The sequence below is a fragment of the Nycticebus coucang genome, chromosome 8 (assembly GCF_027406575.1).
Source record: "Nycticebus coucang isolate mNycCou1 chromosome 8, mNycCou1.pri, whole genome shotgun sequence".
Taxonomy (NCBI): Eukaryota; Metazoa; Chordata; class Mammalia; order Primates; family Lorisidae; genus Nycticebus; species Nycticebus coucang.
In genome coordinates this window covers 36,843,769-36,865,930 of record NC_069787.1, presented here as the reverse complement: position 1 = coordinate 36,865,930, position 22,162 = coordinate 36,843,769, and the positions used below count along the sequence as shown (strand labels likewise).

Sequence of the window (22,162 nt, the reverse complement as noted above, 5' to 3'; positions counted from 1 at the left end):
CAGCCACCTGTGCCTACCTTTTGACGCAAGACTCAATCATGTCACTTGCCATCAACTTCAGCCGTTGTTCCAGGTGCTTTCCAAACTCTTCTTCGGGCCAGTGCAAGTCCCGAATGAAGGTCTGAAGGGCATCGAGTTTCCAGAACAGATCTTCTGAGGTGCCTGATCCATTACTGGTAGGATAAAAATTAGAAAACAAGAGTCACCCGGGGGCCTCGGGCTGTGGCAAGACTAAGACAGAGACAGCTGGGGGCTAGAAGGCTGAAGGCAAACAGTAGCTTCCACATACAAAACGACGGGTGTTGGCGGTGGAGGTGGGGCAAGCTCCACCGGCAGATTTTGAGTTTTACCATACATGACTTAGTCTGTTTACTTGGCCAATTACTCCAGACTAGTGAGAACTCTGAAGAAGGTGTTGCCCCATCACAACAAGGAGAATGGTGTATGGTAAAATTCAGCCTTCTTTTAATTACCACATTAGCACATGTGATGATTCAGATGAAGGCCACAAACCAAGGAGGGAGAAGTAAGTCTCGACAGATAATAACTACATGGCAACATGCAGTTATTAAAATTCAGGGTTTCATGCATGTCCCCAGCTCTCCTCCAGAGTGGAGGTCTCCTGGAGATTGCACAAGACTTGGAGTTGTCAAAAGGACAGTGCTAACAAAGTGGTGAGCGAGGACCTGCTTTCTCTCTTGAAGCGCTGAAAAGAAACTGGGGCGACTCAGATTGAGATGGATAGACCTGGATACCTTGAATCCAAATTCTCGTTCAGTTTGGTTATTATTCCAATTTTCCTAGACCAGCCCATGACATAGGCAGGGTCCTCACCAGGATGAGGTGAGTTGGGGCAGGGGAAGTTAGTGGATGAAGGATATTGTCAATGCTTTAGGGCTCAAAACATGAGCTCTTCTACCATTGCAGCATCTTACCCAGTCCTCTGTGCAGATGGGGATATCGGTATCTTAATGCCTTTCTGTACAATGACGTCTAAGGAACTTTTACCCGGGGCATCCGCGAAAAGCCTGTGTCTGAGAAATACTCCATCTCTCACCCTCTTGCCCTTCTCTGGCTGGCTCTCTCTTTTTTGTAACGATCCCTTTTGGATCTCTGAGGGGTGGCTGCCTCCCACCCCCTTCCTCGCATACCACTAATGCTAACACAGTAATTTATAAAATGTCCAACACACCATGCATTACCACTTGTTCTGACATCGTCTATAGAAACAGATGAGAGTGGGTGTTTCTATTGTGACAGATGCCAGCTGCATTGAATTAATGCTTCAGAGAGAAATATAGCTAGTGCATAAATGCATACACAGCTACTGCAGGGGGAGGAGGGGAAACTCCCAACATGCCGAGAGGGAGCCTACGGCCTGGACCAACAGGGTAATGTTCTCAAGGACAGACCAGCCTGAGGTCAGTACGTAGATGTATCTGACACAAAGGAGCAGGTAACATAGAAACATGTCCTTAAAATGAAAGGTGGCAAAGAAGGAAATTGGACTTATGAAAAGATATAGAATCAGGCATTTCCTGGTGGGAGATGGAGAATCCACGCCTTCTTTTCAGATACCACTGTAAGCACTGTTCAGGAATGGGGGAATGCACTGTTGCTCCAAGAAAAGTTCGGCCTTCCCCCTTCCCCATCCTATGCTTGGGAAAAAGAAACCCCAACTTTGTCTACTCTAAGCCCCGTTTTGGAACTGCATGATTGTATGTTTTAAATCATTAAGTACATATGAATGCAATAATTGGTATTTATTACAACAACATTTTGACACCCATCTGGTTTCAGAGTTTCAAAAAAATTCTTGTAGGGTTTTTTTTTCTTTGAAGAGCTTATTATTAAGTTTTGACATGAGGAAAAGAATATTTTCTTTTTATTTTTAAGATAAACTGTTAATGTTAAGGCAATAGCACCAAGATTATTTTGATTGCTGAGCAGTTACCAAAATGTGTTCCCACTCATGACTTAATTAATTGAACGGAGACCATTATCTGCTTTATTACAATGTCTTGATTCATATCTTTTCAAAAACAATGTCACAGAGCATGCACAGAAGGAAGTAAGAGAAGCTTTCAGATATTTATTTTTAAACTTTTAGCAGATACTACCTAATCTAACTTTTAATATAGTCATCTTAGCATGAATATGATTAGTGTTCATTTTTAGAAGTTTTTTTTTTTTTTTAGATATAAATTTTTGGAGGTTTTGTCTTTAAAAGAGAATCAGACACATTGACCATAGGATTTCATTGTGACCTTGTGAGCAATTATAGATTAAAAATATATATATATTAGGCAGCTTCAGAGGAGCCAGGTAGGACACTCACATTAACGGGCAGCCTGCTACCTGGATTATCGTGAAAATAAAAATGCTTAGGGCCGTCTTGATGAACGTGATTTCAAGATTTCAAAACATCACTTCCAGTTTCAGATCATTTTTTATTCCTTTGATAATAACACTTCTCTTTGAAAATGTGCCAATTTATTCTTTCAAGAAAAAGCTTATCTGGCCTATAATTAGCTGTGGCCTAAGACAGGGATCAAAGACAGGGATAGAATCGCTAACCCTTATTTCACTTATTAAATCACACACGTGGTTCTAATTTAATTTCACTGAGGTAGAATTTATGGGTGCTGGATCTTCTTCTTACTAAGAACAAAAGGAGACAGAACTCATTTCCTGAACTACGAGAAATAGCTGCTCAATCCCCACACCCCAAACTGCTAGGTTTAAAGAAACAGCTCACGCAACACTGACAGTCAAATGAATGCATGCAAGAAACGACCCTATACTCAGTCCACAGATGACATGGCTACCAAAAATTCAATGATTTGTTGCTTAAAGCTTGTATTCCCAAATTTAGCAACCCTTCTTGCAACCTAGATCTCAAAGTGTCATATCATATTATGACCTCGCAAAGTATCTTTCTATAATGTTTATGTGACTAATTCTTGATCCATTCAGAAATTTTCATTTAGCCCTGAACATACTGTTCCTATATCCTGTGGTTTGCTGACACCAGAAATATGCTTTATGGTTTAAACAGTCTCCAGGCATTTGTCAATTTTAATTTTTTTAAAAACCCAGATTTTAGGTGTGTTAAATTTGGATCAGGTGGGAGATGACTGGCCAGCCCACCAAAGAGGTTTCCTGGACTATTTTTGGATGACTGATACTTCAAGTCATGTCACCTGTATTTAAGGAAAAAAAGGTAGAATCCTTATGCAAAAGAATTCAGGAAGTGAAACATAGTCCTCAAGCATTCAGTGGGCGTAAGACAAATTGTTAGTGCTGTATATATCGCAAACATCTCACAAACACGATGCGCGCCAGAAATAAACAATATTGTCTCTGTATGATCAGCAAAATATGTCTAATTATCCATCTCCATCTCTGTTATATAGGATGTATAGAAATAAACAATACATATCCATGCCAAGATCACTTTTGATTTAAATGAGATCTGATGTGAACTGAATACACACTCAGCATCATATATAGCAGCCATCCAGGACGGTGCCGAAAAAGTAGGCATTTGTGGGATGCCTAGAGGGATGTTAACTGGTAGATTTGGTACTTTGGGAAGGTTCACATTGGGTAGGTTCACATTGGGTAGGTTACTGGTTAAACTCCTGTGGAAGAAACAGACAGAAAGAAAAAAATACCATCACAATGACAATGCAGATGTGGCAGAAGCACAGGACAGTTGTAAATAAATTGGCTAAATCCACAGCAGGACAACAGCAAAAACTCAAGTGACACACTTCAAAAAGCAGCTTGCAGATGGGGTGCTGTGGCGTGGCTTCATACTCAGAGAGAAATGACAAAAGTTAATGGGAAAAAAAATGAACTGCAGAGTGACTTGAAAGCGTGGACACTCACGGAGGACCCAAACAGAATGGTTACGTTGTTGAAATGCCTTTTGGAGGGGCCCTTTGCTTCCTAAATCCATTGCTGGTAAGAGTCAGGACCTAGCTCAGACTAAGAACTTACAAATTCCTGGAATCCCTGGTGTGGCTGGGGCCGGGGCTCCTGTGAGGTAATTGGGATTGATAGAAATGGTGGAAGGCTTCAATTTTCTTACTTTTATACATTGTTGTTGATGGAGGCACATTTCTCAAGCCAGATACTAGATATAAAATGGACTAGGAAGTTCCTCTTAAACATACCCGTAATGGTGAGGTACAGAATGGAATTCCTTCCAACGGCTATTTGGGGAGATGGGTATGTGCAATGGGTAAAGATTAAGAAATTGTACCGAGAAGAAGGATCAGATTTGAATATTTTTACAGACCACTTACAGAAAATGGAAACTTCCTTTTTCAAACTAAGCCCACTTAAAATGCAGAAATGCTTACATGTAGACACAGACACCTAAGAAAAGAAAACAATCCCAAATTCAGCTCTTATATAAAACTCTCTGTCCAAAAGTGGATTTAAAATGTGATTTTGTATCATAGCAGCTACCCTTAAAGTGGAACCGGCACTGGAGGAAAGCAAGGCTTCGGAGGTGCTGGGGATGTTCTGTTTCTTGGTCTGAGAGGTGGTAGGTAGTTATATAGGTGTGTTTAGTTTGTGAAAATTTAACCAAGCTGTGTATTTTTCTGTAAAAAGTAAAAAGAAGTTAAAAATGACTAAAATGTTAAAAATGTTTCTTTGTACTTTTGTTTTTGAACAAAGACGGATCAACTGATGTGATGGAAGGGAGGTGAATGATTTCACGAATAAAGAGAGAAAATAAAACAGCACAACCCCCGTAGTTTGAATCAACTGTATCTCATCGGAGGGACTGTGTCATGTACTGCTCCCTGAGCTGGCACAGCATGTGTCTGTAGTGGCATTTTAAGGGTGTTCCATCCAGCCAAAGTCACTGGCACGGTAGAACCCAGCCTCCTGCATCTGAGAGGAGCCTTCCTGTTTAAGTGGAGTTGACAGCACTTTGGCAAAGGAGTTGAGGTTCTCTTTTTGGATCTAGCAGGAGAAGAGCACATTTTGCCAAAGCATCTCTGCCCCGGGCAAGCTGTGTTTGACTAACAGGACTCCAGCAAGGGCTGGAGCAGCCTCTGGGCTGACTCTGGGGTGGGAGGAGCATGCCTCCTGCTAAGTCGGAAATTCTGAACTTTGTAGATAGCCTGTCTGGATGCCTGTCTCCCTCTAGAAACAAATTACTCTCTTACAGTGGCAATAGAGCCTTGGCTTGCAGACTGAAAAATCTAGAATGCAAAATTGCCTACCTGGCATTCTCTTCCTTAAGGAAAACAGGTGTCTTACAGATTTGTCCTTTACACGTCACATTTTGGGAAAAGCAATTATGTATCTGCGCTTGGGCCTAAGGGGTGCTCCCTTGAGGACGGTCAAGAGTAGATTAGGAAATGTAGCTATTAAGTAGAAGGGAAAAACGGAACTTTTCCTTCCATGTGTCTCTGTTTAACCAGGGAATTTGCCTTTGATTTCGGTCCCTGGTGGTTCTCAGTCACAAATACTGCCATGTAACAAAACCATTGGCCATTTCCATTGAGACGTGTGTAAGCCTATATAAGCAAATGTGATCATTAAATGATACACACACTGAATAATGATCAAGGAATTAGGAGATCGTAGAGATGGCAGCCTGGAAAGTTAAAATGTCAATTCTGAGCAAATTAAAAGTAGCTAGGAATAAATAACATACAAATGTATGCAAAAGCAACTTAATTTAAATATATTAGCGGATGGTAGGTACACAAATTAAAAGCACACTTCATTTTGCACATACACACACAAAATTAAAAAAATATATTAATCAAAACATATTGTATTTGTAAAATATGACATTTTGGCTGGACTATTGCACTGGACTCAGAAACATTTTCTTTATGTGACATTTTATAATGCTCTGCGTTTAAAAGGATGAAACATGCTTGATATTTCTGCTCTTACCACAATAATATATTACTAATGTTACTACTATTTCACTTGGATATTAATATCTTAATAATCAAGGAGGCAATTCCAAACATAGTATTTCACTAATATGCATGTGAAAAGGGGGAATTTTCAAGTAGCACTTAGTTCCAATCAGGCTCCTAGAGCTGCTGATGGCTCTAATGAATTATTACTTTAAAGAGGGCCCTTTAGAAACCACCTAAAAACAAGGCAGTCGGCTGCTCTATGAAAATCATAATTAGCTATCTCCGGATAGTATAAGAGGCGTACAGTACAATCCTAACAACTGATATATACTAAAATTTAAACTCTTTCATTCATTTTGGGGGACTCTGTTGAAATAAGATTGTTCCCATTTAGGTTACAGGGCCCATCCCTAGAGAGTTTAAAAAAAAAAAATCTCATCTACTCACTCTAACACGGATGAATGTTACAGATGTGTGTCTCATCATTTGGACTGATGGAAATGACGGGAGGTGAAGTCACTCCTTCCTTTCTAGAATTAATTCTAATTAAGACACTATCTCCACACAGAAGGGATATGGTTGTGTCTTCTGTCAAAGATTCCAGTTTTCGACTGATGGATGGAGTTAGATTTAAGATACAAAATGCCTTCTATTTTTATGAGTTAGTATTTTGCGTTAATATATATATAGTATATTTTGTCTTTTCTTAGTGCTATGGGCCCTAAGCCTCCTTCCGTGTTTGTTCCTGGGTCTGCTTCCTACTTTGGGGCTTGGACACTCTTTTCTTTTCTTTTCTTTCTTTCTTTCTTTATTTTTGAGACAGAGTCTCAAGTTGTTGCCCTGGGTAGAGTGCCGTGGCGTCGTAGCTCACAGCAACCTCCAACTTGGGCTCAAGCAATCCTCTTGCTTCAGTGTTGCTATTTTTGGTAGAGATGGGGGTCTCGCTTTTACTCAGGCTGGTCTTGAACTTGTGAGCTCAAGCAATCCACTCGCCCTGGCCTCCCAGAGTGCTAGGATTACAGGCGTGAGCCACCATGCCTGGGTATTCTTTCCTATCTTCCTAAAGGCTAGGGTGTTATTTCTCAACCTTTTATTCATTATCATCTCCCCACACCAACTTCCTTCTCCAAGAAAATGTAATACCACAGACATACATATAGGTTTATGTACTGAATGTAGACCTGTGCTTTATATACAAAAGAGCGAAGCTTTTTAAACTACTCCACCCCTATCCCCATGAGCCAAGTCTCACCAGCTTAAGGGCTATAGAGTTGCCATTGAGAACGAAGAGAAAAAAAATCCCAAACTCCATGGGTTTTTAGAACCTCCCAAACATCTCCCCAACCTTACGGCTTTCCACCCTTCTAGTGCATGTGGACCCAAACCCAACATTCACTGTTTCTATTCACATGTGTTCCTTCCCCACTATTTCTACCGTTGTGAGTGATCTTTCCCAGTGCCTCTAAACCCTTTTGAAATCTTACTCTCCAACCCATCTCCTTTAAGATTTCTCAGCAGAAGTTCATTCCCCTCTACTCTATGACCTCACAATTCTTTCTTATGTTATTTATCTATTTGTACATTAGTAAATAATGTCATTTTTCTTGCATGTACATTGCTTAACCCGACAAGACTGAAATACTCAACTGGGGAAATGAATCTTTTTCTCTTTTCCCATCCCCATAGTTTTCCTGAGGTATCCTTACAATTCATCCTATGTAGGTTCCTGAATAAATATGTCAATCAATCAATATTTATTGAGCACTTCTTATGTCCCAGGCCCTGTTCTAGATGTTAGGGAGGTGGTGATGATCAAATGTGTGTATGTGTTTGACTAGCATTGGAAAAGCTTTGGTTATTCAAAGTCCTTGTTTTACAAAGGATACGGAGTCTTAGGGAGGACGTTTCATTTCAGAAAACTTAAGCCTAGCGTGATGGTGTGAGCCTGTAGTCTTAAAGCTCATATTCACAGTTGTCATGAGGGTTGTGACAACCTGCCCAACTGTTGGGGGGCAGCCCCGTGACATGTCCTGATGGAAACAGGACAGCCCCAGGAGTGGGTGATGAGCTGTAGATTTTATTTGTCTTGGGTCTATCTTTGAAAAGCTGACTATCTTCAGCTGTGATGAGAAGCTATGGGATGACATTTTCCACCAATTCATAGAGAGTCCAAGCATGACTATATCTGGCCATCTTTCTAGGGAAAAGCAGCAAAAGCACTTAGCCATTTTACCCTTTCCATCAACAGCCTCGACTGTATCAAGCCTAAACGATCATATCCGAATTTTTTTTTTAATTTTTTAAATTTTTAATTTTTTTAATTAATTAATTAATTTATTTTTTATTTTTGAAATAAGAAAATCTCAATAATACAGAATATTTTTATTCTGTTTTTAGCAAACTCAACACATTGGTATCATTTTCTTGTCAGAGTATGGCTTTTCCTTAACATTTTGAGTATTAATTATTTTGACGTAAACAATGCATTTCTCGTTTTACTGACAATTGGGTGCTGATAATCATGACTTTTGAAAAGTGGAATAACTACTTGAGGATAGGCATTGTTTGAGAGAAAAGCTGTGTGTGTGTGTATGTGCGCGCACGTTTACATGTGTGTCTGTGTACTGGAGGATTGGGTGGGAAGGCCTGAAAAGATTGAGCAAACTCAATCTATTTACGTAAGCTAGTTTCTTGTTGTGAAGTGAGCTGGATGAAAAGTATTGCAAAAGATCATTCTTTACTTGAAAAAAATAATTCAAGGAGAAAAAAATGAATCTCTATTTCTTTTTCTTTTTTTTTTTTTTTGTTGTTGAGATAGAGTCTCACTATGTCATCCTCGGTAGAGTGCTGTGGTGTCACAGCTCACAGCAACCTCAAACTCTTGGGCTTCCGCAATTTTCTTGCCTCAACCTCCCAGCAGGGACTACAGGCGCCTGCCACAATGCCCAGCTATTTTTTTGGTTGCAGTTGTCATTGTTTATCAGGCCCAGGCCGGGTTCGAACCCGCCAACCTCGGTGTATGTGGCTGGTGCCCTACTCACCGAGCTATGGTGCTGAGCCTGAATGTGTTTCTTTATAAACCCTCTAACAAGAGGTCAGATGACAGTTCACCTCGTGTCTCTTCACACAGTGGCAAGCAGGGAGACTCATTTCTCTTCACACCAAAGTGTGTCCCCAAGTTCTTTGTTACCCTCTATTTTATGCTTTCTGTAAAGCTGTCCCATGACTTCTATTCTCTGTTTACAACTCAGCTAATAACATGTGTGTGGTTTAAAAATATTGTAATTTAGCTTATGTTTTAGTTGGCACTTTCAAACATCTCCACTTACTCTGAAAGGCACATACTAGTTACCACTTATTGAACAAACCACAATCATTCACTAACCAACAGCACAGTTTTGGGCAGCAAAAGGCAACTTAGAAAACACCTGCACATCTCCCTAATTCTCAGGTTATTCTTCACAACTATTATTCCTTTACATAATTGAAGATCTTTAAATTGCCCATCCAATAGCTCAAATTTTATTTTTCTTAATCGGTAAAAAAATTTTCAACCAAACATTCCCAGACTGACCTCCAGTTGTGGAAATGATTTTGATTTTTCTCTTTATTTCTGATAGTATTAAGCATTTTTTAATACTTCAGAAGAAATAGCAGTCATGTGTTTGGCCTCTGAAGAATTCAACAGATTATAAAACGACAGTTAGTGACTTTATGATGAAATTCCATGACAATTCTCAGACATTGTAGGGATGTTTGAAAAAAATCGCTTTTGTAGAGGAACAAACAAATTCTCAGAGATTTAAAACCTTGTCTTCTGGCTAGAATTTCAAAGATGAGGCACTTACTCTAGGGCTCTTTAAGGAATAGTGAAGGATACCAATCACTCCTTCCCTTGTGTGTTGGTAGTAGTAGGCTCCACATTTAAACACAAGTACATAGCTGTTATTTTAAGACCACTGCTATTTTCAAAATGTAAATATTACTCATTTTCACCTTTTCCTTTTCACAGCTGTTCTTCAAAGTGCAACTGTCTTGATTACAGTAAGCATTTTTTTTTTTTTTTTTAAATAAAGAGTCCCTCATTGATGTCTTTCCATAAAGGGACCCATTTTTACCCTCATGGGTTAAAAGTCAGCAGGGCCATCTTAAGAGACTGTTATAAACCTGAGAATAACAAGCTAAAATTTAAATTTATTTATATTTTCAAAGGAAGAGCTCTTGCCTATTAACCTGCTCTCAGTAGGGTGGGTCAAGAAACTTCTCTCCTGGCTCAGATGTGGAAGTAGGGCAGAGAAAGCTCGTCTGCGTTAATGTATCAGTAGGAGTCTTAACAGAGTGTAATATTAGAGGGCAGGTCTCAGTCCAGGAAACTGTTTAAAAACAGGGTATAAGTCAAGGCTTCCAGACTGAGGGAAAAACCTCTTGAATGCTTATTCTGGAGTTTGAGAATGTGCTTGTACATAACCCCCACTTCTTTCCATACTATTTGGTACATTCCAAAGATGTAAAATATTAGAGAGAACAAAATTATTTTCTTAAAGAAAAAAAGGATCTAACAGGGCAAAGACAATACTAGAGCTTTTCAAACCATAGCGAGAAACTCTCCGAGTCTCTGTTTTCCCAGAAGGGGGAATCTGAGACTGACCCTTTGGCAGCCTCGATTCATAGCTCTTCTCTGCTGGGGAATGGAGGTGGCATTGAATCTCCCTACCATTTTCAAGCAGGATCTAAGATTCACCAATAAGTTGTGGAAATTGACAAATTCACAACCCATAGGACTTTCTATAATTTATCATGCAATGTAAACATCCCACCCAAAAAAAGCATCCTGTGGTCAGATACACTTAGGAAACTTGTGTAAAGTAGAGTTAAACAACATTCTGTATTACCGTGTCCTCAGAATTTTAGAACATGCCAGCTTGATTTACGGTTCTCCAAGAGGTAGGGTGTCCGTGAATCAGGGGGTTCTGCAGTGTTGCTTAAATAGAGTTGGCCAGTTCCCTCGTTCCCTAGCTGAGGGAATGTCCACTATGGCCTTGTTTTGTAAATAAAGTTTTACAGGAACACAGCTCTGCTTGCTCTTTACACGTCGCCTGTGAATACTTTTGTGTTATGGTGGCACAGTTGAGTAGTTTTGGCTCCAAAAGCCTAAATAATAATAATAATTTTTTTTTTTTTTTGGCCTTTGATAGAAGAAGTTTGCTGAGCCCCTGCCTAGAACCCTATGGAACACACTTCTGGAAACACTAACTCCTAGGGATAGCACCATTGGAATAAGATACACAGCATAAATATCACAACCAAGTTTATATTACCACTTCTTTCTTATTTATAATATGTTGTGCAATAAAATAAAGATATTCATCAAACATTTCTCAATCCCCACTCCAACCCCAATTTGGCCAAGGAAGCTCTAAGCATCCCAGTAGGAAATATGTACGGTGTTTTCCTCTCCATCCAGAATCTCAATAACATTAAAAACCATATGACACCATTAATCCATTTCTGTATGATTCTCCAGCCATTTGTCCCCAAACTCCGATGGTATCAAAAGAGGTTTCCTTACTTGACTGGTTCCCATGACTCCCGCTCAAAGCCCCTGTGAATGGATTGTGCAATTGAGGACTCCATCAAATCCACATATCTAACAACAAGTGGGGCAAAGAGGTCTTGCAGGTGTTTGTGAAATTTTCCATTGCACAAATTATCTAGAACAGATAAGCAAAAGCTTGGTAAGAACCTGCAGCCACTTTATCAACGTACAATGCACACACAGAAATGATTGTCTTCTATGTTAAATGTACTGCTTTCGGGGAAGCCAGAAAAGAGAAGAGAAGAAAAGTTGTACATGAATAGTTTCAAAGATCATGCTTAAAATCTGTCTGGAAGGGAAACAGAATTCAAAAAACAATTTATCCATTCGTATCAATCTTCCAAACAATCAAGCGCCTTTCAAAAACCACAAACACAGCAACCCAGTCCCCTTTTTAATATTTTCCATCACTCACTCCCCTTTCTCCCATGAAGTTACAAGGAGGAGAGCATTCTCTACACCAGGGGTCCTCAAACTTTTTAAACAGGGGGCAAGTTCACTGTCCTTCAGACCATTGGAGGGGCCGGGCTATAGTTTAAAAAAAAACAAACAAACTATGAACAAATTCCTATGCACACTGCACATATCTTATTTTGAAGTAAAAAAACAAAACAGGAACATATACAATCACACCGCCTCATGTGTCCTGCGGGCCGTAGTTTGAGGACCCCTGCGACACCCAGAGCATTCTCTGGATCCTCTCTTTCCATCACCCTCCCTAAGGAGAAGGGTCTATTTTATGGCTATTGCTGTAAGATACTCTGAAATACTTGATGTGTTATTCAGCTAGAAATTGTTTTGCATCTAGAAAAGTCTTCTGATAAAAATTGTGAAATACAAGGTAATTAATTTGTTTGAGAGCAAATAATACACAAAAACCAGATACCCCTTCTCACACTGTTCTCAGGCTTTTCTGCCTAGTTAAGAGAGGCCTTCCCTGCAACAGATGCTTTTTGGGAGAAAGCAAATGCCCTTCAGCTATAAGGGCTTGATTTTTATTTTTTTGTAATAATAACTACGAAAACCTATATCCAGACTACAGCCTACGTCTGCTTGAGATAAAGATACCTTAGCAATCTGTTTATCTGCACACTACTTAGCAAAGTCAAACAGAGATGGTACATACAGTCAGTACGGAGAAAATCATTTAGCAGCTGAAACAGTGGAAAACTGTCCCACGTGTCTGGGGGTTGCACCTCTAAGGCTGCATCCATGTCCACGGCGAAGAGTGACAAGAACGTCTCTGCATGCTCCACCATTAAGTCTGACCACCATGCAAAGGCCTTTGAAATTTGGCAGAAAAACAATAAACAAAGAAACGATGAGCTTCTCTCTCAGACATGAGGCGTGAACTCCAGCCCTCTCTGTTCAAGATTACTTGTGCACCCAGCAGGGTTGGGTCATTTTATTGTAAAGAGAACAGCATTTTGGATACAATTGGGTCTCTGAGGGTCCATGGCAGTGCTTATCCTGATTCCAGGCCTGCCATAGAGAGCCTTTATATCTGACCTGGGGGTCAGAGGACGCAGCTGTGGAGGTGACAGATGTGGCACTTCTGTTCAATTTACAATAACTCAGTATGTTGTGAGTCATGCTCTTTATCTCATTGTAATTGGCTAGTTCTTGCTCTAAGGAATTAAAATTTGGGAGTTTCTTCACTGTGTTTATGGGTTTTCTGCTGGACTAACTTGAAAATGTGCAATTATTGTTCATTTATATCTACGTATCTGGGGCTTAATTATCTACATGTCTCGCACAAACTAAGGGACGCATGTTTCCCTACACATTGGAAATGTTATACCTATTTCATACTCAGTCAAAGGAAACCATTGTTGCAATTGTCATAAACTTTTGAGTTGAAATCTCTGTAAGCCTGGAGCCTTTGGTTTTACATCTGGTCTGGAGGAAAGATCAGGAAACACTAAATAAGATCAGGACTTACTTTTCTAGGGGTTGGACACATATGCACATTGAAAACCAAAAAATATCAGTGAAGTAACTCATTTTCATGCACATGGGCCCTTGAAATCATTGTGCAGGGTCTCAGGGGCGACATTCACATCAGACTGGTCCAGATGTGAATGCAATTCAAAGGCAGGCATGCATGTTGACTAATCATTTCTGGCAGGGAGCATGCAGAATGATGGCCGTGTCAACCGGCCCTGTTTTGCTGATTTCAAAGAGAGCAGAAAAACAAAAACAAATCGCCAGCCCCGTCTTGTCCCCCACCTCCCTTCTCAATGCCATAAAGTATTTACATTGGAAACACTTTTCAGAGCATTCACCAAAAAAAAGATGGGAAGGCATTTGGAAACATGAAAGATGATTATGGAAATAATTCCATAAATGAAAGGGTTTGTTCAATGGCCAAGCTCTTCTGGGGTTCTATTATTTATTTGAGGGACAGTCTAATAGCCACTAGGAGGCAGAATAGGGGTCCACCTCTCTTCTTTCATGAGATTTCACTTTACTTACTTCTCCTTTATCAACATGTGGCTGGTTTGCAAATTAAATGGAAAAAATCAAGTCATGGACCATTCTGCAAGGTTGGCTTGGCTGGAAATAGACACCTGCTGTTTCCATTTTAATGTACAGTAAAACCTCACTGATTCAGAGTAATAGGAGAGGGGAGATGCTGGTCTATCAGCAAAAAATAAAAGCCTCAATTAACTGGCATTCTAAAAAGAGACATTTTATTGCTTTCTAATGCAGTCTGTAATTAGGCATTAATGTAAAAGGTATTCACCAAGTCTACATTGGTTATCATATGAATGTATCACAAAGTAAAACTTCTTTCTTAAGCTTCTCATAATTGTAAATAACTTGACTTATAAATTAAAGTCAAAGAGATAGAGATTTAGTTTCACAGGTCCTGGGATGGAAAAACATATTGGATTCCTCTAATTTCTAAAAAGACTCTTTAGACTCTGCAGAGGAAGTTGAGAGCATGTCAAAATCTTGCTTACGAAAAGTTAAAAGAACCACATCTGCAACTGAATTATCACAGATTCTAAGTATTTGGGTCTGAACCAATGAGGTTTTATTGTAGTTTTCCTGACTACCTGGCTAAATCCAGCAGAGGAAGAGACCCTCCATGCCATCCCCAGAGTTTTCCCAGCCACCTGCCTTTTAGGCAGAGACCATGAATACTGGAATTTGCTGGATGGATTCCCATCCTCACCCCTCAACCCTATCCTATATGTAGGGCTGACTCTGATCCCTCCTGATCCAGGATATTTGAAAAATTGACAAAGGCACATCAACTGTTGGTTAGTGATTTGATTAACTTTTAAAACATGTTCAGGGTGAGTTCAAGAGATCAGTTACTAGCAAGACTGAGTTGCCTTCCAAGATACAATTTTGCTCCAGGATGACAAGGGAAAAGAAAACAACAAAACAAAACAAAAAACCAATCCTGAATGGCTGAAATTAAAAATGTCTTAACCCAATTGTGTATCTGGATCTGACCAGCTTTCTTAATTTAAAAGTTGCAAACCAGAGGCCCTAAGAAGCATCACTTCTACTGTCCATGGGGAATTTAGTGCCTCATAATTTAACACAGGGTGCCAGAAAAACGTATATACATTTTAAGAAAGGAAAAAATTACATTAAAATTGTAACACTCAGCACATACTGATAATAAAAGATGACCACACGTCACATCAAACACCTCTTATAATTGCGGAAGTCAAAGGAGACTTGAGTTTTACGTTTTTAATACAGTATTTGTTTTTCCTTTCTTAAAATGTGTATACTTTTTTCTGGCACCCTCTGTATTATTGAGCAAATATCTACAGTCCTTGCATTAACAATCATTTAGATGGGTAGCACTACAAAGAACAATGACTACTGTGGTCCGAATTAGTACTGTGAAAGTCTGGGGCAGCAATTTAGGACTGCTGTGAACCAAGAGAATTTAAATTTGGGGATTATAGAAAATGCGAAGACGAGAGCTATGTTTATAGACTCAAGGCAATTCTTTTTGGAGACTTATTATCAAACTGACTCTCTGAGAAGGAGAAAAAGAGTCTAATAAGGGCAGTAACAACCGAAAACCATAGTGTAATTCCAATTAAGTGGGCAGAGTCTCTGTGACAGGGTTGGCCAAGGCAAGGCTTAAAAAAAAGTATTTGTCCTGTGCGTGTTCATACAGGTGAATGCTATTTTTGTACTAGAGCTAACAGACAATGTTCATGGGCATCTGGCTTCTTCATAAACCTTCCCAAAGATAATAATATACTTTGGCTTCTAAATACTTACCTGTGCTTTTAGTTATTCAAAGAGAAAGATGTGTGTTTTAGCAGTACAGCCCAACACATCAAACACACTGTATATTTTTCACACAAACTAACATGTATATATGTACCCCTCTGGATACCACAATACATATATACATATACATACGTATACATAGAGAGAGATTGGGAAGGTGTAGCAATGACACATGAAGGCGTAATTCATATGTGTGTGTGTGTCTGCATTAGACTCTGGGAACAGATTAAGCTTCAATCAAGAGATAAATATTATAACTGCTACCTTCTATTGCTGGTGTACTAGGTGATGTATTCTTAGCTGGCAGAAATTTTTTCTCTTGGGACATTTAATTGCTTTATCTTGGAATTAAAATGGCTTTAAAGATTATTGGGTTTTTGTGGGTTGAGGAGGGGAGGTAGGACTATTTACGCAGCCTAAATCTATGCTCAGAATTTAGTGATTTTTTTTTTTTTTTAGAGTTTATTGAGCACCCAGAGAATATGGCAATTAGTACTGGCCAGTAGAAAAAATTTTCTTACATCATCCTTTTGGGAAGGAAATCCTATGTTTGGTGTGCTAGGGCGAATCCTATCTCTCCTGCTGTTGCTAGCCACTTTCAACCCCAGCTGTGCACTGGAAGCGCCCGGGCAGCTTTAAAAAATTATGAATTCTTGGCACCTCCTCAGGAGATTCCAATTAATTAAGCTTGGGTAAGACCTGGGGATCAGAATTTTAAAGCGCTTTCTAGGTGATGGCAGCCTGTAAGTGAACATGGAGAGCAGATGATGGGGCCTTTCTGGACCATCCTACTTTGAAACAGATCCACTCTCCTTTCAATACAGTGTGTCTGTTCTGTCACTTTGGTATTTTCCACATAGGTTCTGTCTTTTTAATGATTAGATATTCCTACATTTTGTTTCCTTAGCAATTTGTTCCTAATACTACAACAGCCAGGCTTTGAGGAGTGCTTACTATGTGCCAGGCATAACATCAGGCACCTCACTTCCATCCCAACAATGAGCAGCCTTCATTATCTTCAATTTACAGGATAAGGGAGGTCAAGTAACCAGGCTGACATCACAAGGTACAGAAGAGGGAAGGCTGAAATTCAAACCCACCCTTCTCTAGCACAGAGCCTAAGCTCCTGGCCATTCTGCATCCTGCTTGAAGGCCAAGGCTGCCTTGTGCCTTCTCGCCCTTCAGAAAGCACCAAGGTCATTGCCTCAGTGCTCACCAGACAGAAGATGCACAATGGGTAGCTTTTGATTGGGTAAAATTGCTAATTTGAGAAATAGTCCTTTACATTTACCTAAAAGAAATTTAGATTTTGGAACTCCAAAAGTATGCTGAAGATTTCATCATGAACTTCTAAAGTTAGTAATGGGAACAGAGTTGAGTTTACGTCTGCCTTATGTACTCTGAATGGCTTTTAATTGTAAGATTTAAAATATTTCATGATGATGGTTATTGAAACAGTTTGGGATGATGATTAGTATTTAGTGAAAAAGTGCTTTTTGGAAAAGTGAAAAATGCCTCCTTTGGCATATAAACTTTCCTTTGGTGTCTCTTTGGAATAGTTTAGGAAAATATATATCCTTTCTTAGCCTGCAGCAGCCTCAAAAAATAACTTGATTAGGAATTCAAGTATATCTATCATTTTTCTTTTTTACAATTCACAAAAGCACAACTATAACAGAGAAGAACCACCCTCTTCAGAGCCTTGTCTTGAAAAATGTGCAGATTTAGTCAAGCATCGTGGGAAAAACTTCCACCGCTCAAATCAGAGTGGAGCAAGCCAGAGCTCCTCCAGGCCTCTAGAGATGATTTTGAAGACACCTGGAAGGAACACACTTACCATCACTTGAACCCTAAATGCCCTCAGTCCAGAAACAATATCAGATAGGATAGTGTAGGAAAAAAAAATCTAACCCAAATGAACTTGATGTGCCTGGAAATCAGTCCTAGGTTTGTATGTTTGGAGGTTGTCCACTGGCCCCCTTCCCGCTCACAGCTGGGCGCTGTTGCTAAGTGCTGTATGAGTTAGAAAGACCTGCCTCCGGGGGTCTTCACCCTGTTCTTAGAGGGTTTTCAGGGAGCTCACGAGACTTCAGCACTCTCTCTATATATAAATACTGTATATATGATTCACAACAGACAGTTGAAGAAGATTAGTATCACTCCAGTGAGCTACTGGTTACTAAGTTCAGGACTTATCTGCTGTAATAAAGGTAAGTACAGACAGACAAAGGAAACTATGCCAGGCTAAGGACAGAATCAGGGCAGGTAGGAGGCGCGTGTCAGGATGTAACTGCAGTTGTTATTAAGTCTATCAATTGCTTCATGCATGCACAAGAGAGTCAACCCACAGTAAACCTTGCGTGGGGGGAAGGCCACTCATCTCACAAGCAGACCACTAGAAGTTGCTGTTACATTCCTTGGGTCAGTGTTAGAGAGAAAGCAGGAGCACCAGGAAAAGTCCCTTTAGAAGACATGGTACTGCGAGGGCATGCACAGGGTGACAGCAGGTGGCGGGTTCATTCGGTTTGTTCACATACCTCTTTCCCCTGCCACGATCAGCCAAGATTGAATGGAACAGTAGAGAAACAGGGAGGAAATTTAGATACGCAAGCAGGCATTAGTTGGGACGGTTGGATTTATGGTGTATTATCTATCGTTTAATGATACTATCCATTTTCATTTAGTCGTGGGAATGATCATTTTGGCTGCTTAAGAATTTCTTTTATGAAATGCCCTTTTTTTCCCCTTTTGCTATAGATCTGAATGTAGAGGAAGAGGGAGAATTAGTGCGATTTTCATAAAGGTTGTTTTAAGAGAGATGATTTTTAAAACTCAATTTTAAAATGAGCATTGATGCCATAGTTTAACTGTACGAAATCTTGGAATCTTTTCTTGAAAGGAGTGGGTTGTTTAAGTTCTTTTAGGTTTGGGATTTAGTTAGCCTTGAAATCCCTTGGCTTAAAATTATCAAAAGGACCATTTTGATGATGGTTTGTAAGAGAAAATAAAAGCTTTATTTATTTAGGTGTACGGTGGAGAATTGACGAGTTGAACAACACAGAATAACTTGTTTCTGTCACTGCCTTTTGCAACCCAGCCAATCTGAGGTTAAAAAAATGAAGACTCTAGTACAAGCAGAGTAAATTACAGAGATAAATTCATAGATGACCCGTGATTCACATACCAAAGAACTAATAAAAACAACAGTGGTGGCAACAGAAACAATCACAGAAAAATCAAATAATATTGTGTGCATTTTGGACAATGGGAACCAGATGCTGCTTGAATAGTTCACTGTCAGAAGCACTTACCTCCACTGGCTTGTTGCTAGAAACATCTGAAAACTTAGGTTGACATATACAACACGGAACCACCTTTTGGTTATTTTAAACAACCTTCCAAAGACTTCTTACACTACTTCCACTTGGATTCTCTTTGCAAGCCCAATTAAAAGAAAATGAGTGTTAAGGCATCTTATTTGCAACCTGGCCAGAGGATCAGCTCTGCAACCTCGGCTAAGGGACAGCGAGAGATGTTTCCCACCAAGCCTGCTCACCTCAGCGTGGTGCTCCTCATTTTGTTGAAGAACTTCGATGACTAGTTCAGCAAGACGTATTGTGTCTTCGAGTTTTTTGGCAGGAGTAATTAACCGGCCTACATTTTCTGTAGTACAAGAACTCGTGTTAAAACTCAGCGAAAGCGGCAGGCTAGTTCTGTGGCCATTAGAACTAGTGGATAAGAAGGTTTGAATAGTTATCAAATTTTTTAAAAAAAGTTTCATGCAAATGTTTAGTGCCATGTAGTTAGTAGTGAGCAAACCATAAAGCCATTTTATTACTATTATCACTATCATATAATATGCATTAGAAAAAGCAGTGCTCCAGCTTCAAATTTGCTTATGAAGTTATATTAAGTCTATGACAGCCCATTTCAAATTTAGTGACATTTTGTACACATGTTCTTTAAAGACAGCATAAATGTACTATCTTATATCACTCTTTTCACTGTGTTTGTGCTACCTGAATTGGGAAGATAGAACAGAAGTTTTGTCTTGATTTAGTCTGTGTTTGTTTTTCCCGATTGGTTCCTAACCACTCAATACCACAGCACTGTTACTGTTTTCCATTACAGGTCTGCATGTTTCACAAGTATTGGAATGTGGATTTTGAAAAGGCAGATTTAAAGGTCTATCTGTTTCAAGTTAGCTGGGGGAGGGATGGAAAAGAAAAACTGGTCATTCCTGGGCCATTACATAGGAGGCAGGATAGAATTATTAAAGGGGTGTCATGGGATTATTGAATAGGGGGTGGTAGTTTATGCCACTGGTTGCTACAATTGAAATTTTACCTAGTTAAGTTGCAACAACAATGTACTCCTTTTTTTTTTCCTTTCCTTTTAGCTTCTCTTAAATTGAAAGGGTTACATTTTTACCTAGCTCAGGGAAAAACTGTACCCTGGCTTATATTACATCCATAATGATGTCATGAATGTTTGACCATGTCATTATGTTGCCAAAAATCACACATTGTTTTCCTTGGGGGAAAAGAATAATATTTAAAACATAAAGGTTTTCTTACCCAATGAAATTACCTGAATTTAATCACTCTAAACACACAGGGGAACTTGTATTTCATGCTTAGCCCCTTCAAACTTCAAGTCTCAGAGTCAAGAGAGCACTTGGGGTAAAATTTTGAAATAAAGATAATTTATAAGTAGGTATATATGTTTGCAAAAGGACTGCCAAAACTTATATCCATTTCTTCATCTGAAACATAAATATTTTGGCTTCGGGATGTTTCTTGCTGGAGAGAATTACCTAATACTTCATAGGAGTTTTTTTGTTTTTTTTTTTTTTTTGCAGGCATAGGAAGGGGTGGATTCGAACAAAATCAAAGGAGATTTCTAATTTCTTTTTTGCATAAAAGTTCTCTTATTTTTCTTTGTGCATTTCCTAACATAGGCGATGAACATCAGATCAATTACTATTTAGGATTTAATAATGAGAAATAAATTCAATTACTATTACTATCAAATACAATTACTACTTAGGATTTAATAATGAGAAAGAAATTCTGTGAAACACTATGTTAAAAGAGCATTATAGCTAATGGGAGCAGAGATTGATGAATGAGACTGGGTAAGATTAACTGAATGTTGAAAGCATCAGTCTAAAAAGGCCTGATGGCTGGCGTGAAAACGGGCATTCTGGGTTCAGGCCAAATGGAAAGCTCTGTTATCTCTGCCATGCCCAGGTGGACATGTGGCTGATGTGGTCAGAGCACGAAGGTGGGACTATGGGGACCTTAGTGTGCAGATGAGGCAGAGAGCAGTGAACACTCAGAGGAAGGGGAGATGGGAGTTTAGATGGTGACAGCTCATTGCCTGGTACAGAGCAATAGTCATTTGGAGCAAGAATGAATGACAAGATTGATTTCTGTGCTTTGGGGGCACCTGACTTGTTTGGAATTTCCTAAATAGGCTGTAATTTTATTAGTAGACTTTCAGGCATTTCTACAAACATACTGTGTATATATGTTTGGGTAATATGTGTAGAGTGAGGCATTTGCATTTTTGATAGTAAATATGCATAGGCTACTATTTTCTATTAGTTGATATTCACATTTACACATCAATCTGCAAATTCCTCATCCTATGCTTTATTACCCATTCGACACATACACCCACATACACACATCACACACTTACATATATTTTCTAGTAACCAGACAAGCCTGCACATTAATACAAATCTGTAGGAAATCCCAGGTGGGGCACATCTTTGAAATCTCTTGCTTTTAAAATAGAGTATTATCCTTTTAGATAGACTACTCGCTAAATTCAAGGGAGTTCTGGCTGTACATGATATATGATACAGAAATAAAATAATTCCCACCAATATTTTTTATGCACATTTATTTTAACAGTGTGAATTATTTTTATGTTTGGAGAAATCCAAGATGCTTAAGCTAGGACCACCTGAAGATTTGTTTTAATATGCAGAACTCTTAGATTGACTACAATAGATATCAATAAATACACATAAGGTGTACATGTGCCCGCAGCCACGTCATGAGTACGTGCACATGTACGCAGATATGTGTACGCCTGATGTATATATACAGACAGTATGTTTAATAAAATCTTTTGCAATTTCACTTGCAACTATTAAAGCAAGCAGGTTAAGGATCCTTTAATCTAGAACGCTCGATCTGCCAATTTACCCATGTAGCCAGACTTTCATTTACTATTAATTAGCTGTGATTCCATCTTCCATACATTGAGCCACATTCGTGAGACACGGCACCATTTTCCTGTTCATTTGCATAGCTGATTTGCTAGCTAAATGACAAGAAAAAGATCCTAAAAGTGACTTTCCTAAGATGTTGTCTTT

At 39.2% G+C, this 22,162-nt stretch overlaps 1 protein-coding gene across 13 annotated transcripts in view; it reads right to left on the bottom strand.

Annotated features, from left to right (window-relative positions):
- Nucleotides 1–22,162, bottom strand: part of CADPS (calcium dependent secretion activator) — a 499,139-nt gene that overhangs the window by 86,033 nt on the left and 390,944 nt on the right. For 4 of the 13 annotated variants that reach the window (XM_053599820.1, XM_053599821.1, XM_053599824.1 and 1 more), the window contains 6 exons: nt 19,328–19,434; nt 13,975–13,995; nt 12,626–12,782; nt 11,473–11,614; nt 3,498–3,644; nt 18–173 (listed from right to left, as the gene is read on the bottom strand). In XM_053599820.1, coding sequence (XP_053455795.1) covers nt 18–173; nt 3,498–3,644; nt 11,473–11,614; nt 12,626–12,782; nt 13,975–13,995; nt 19,328–19,434 — 730 coding nt within the window. The remainder of the gene's footprint in view (nt 1–17; nt 174–3,497; nt 3,645–11,472; nt 11,615–12,625; nt 12,783–13,974; nt 13,996–19,327; nt 19,435–22,162) is intronic. The other 9 variants (XM_053599822.1, XM_053599823.1, XM_053599826.1 and 6 more) reach the window with 3 other exon arrangements.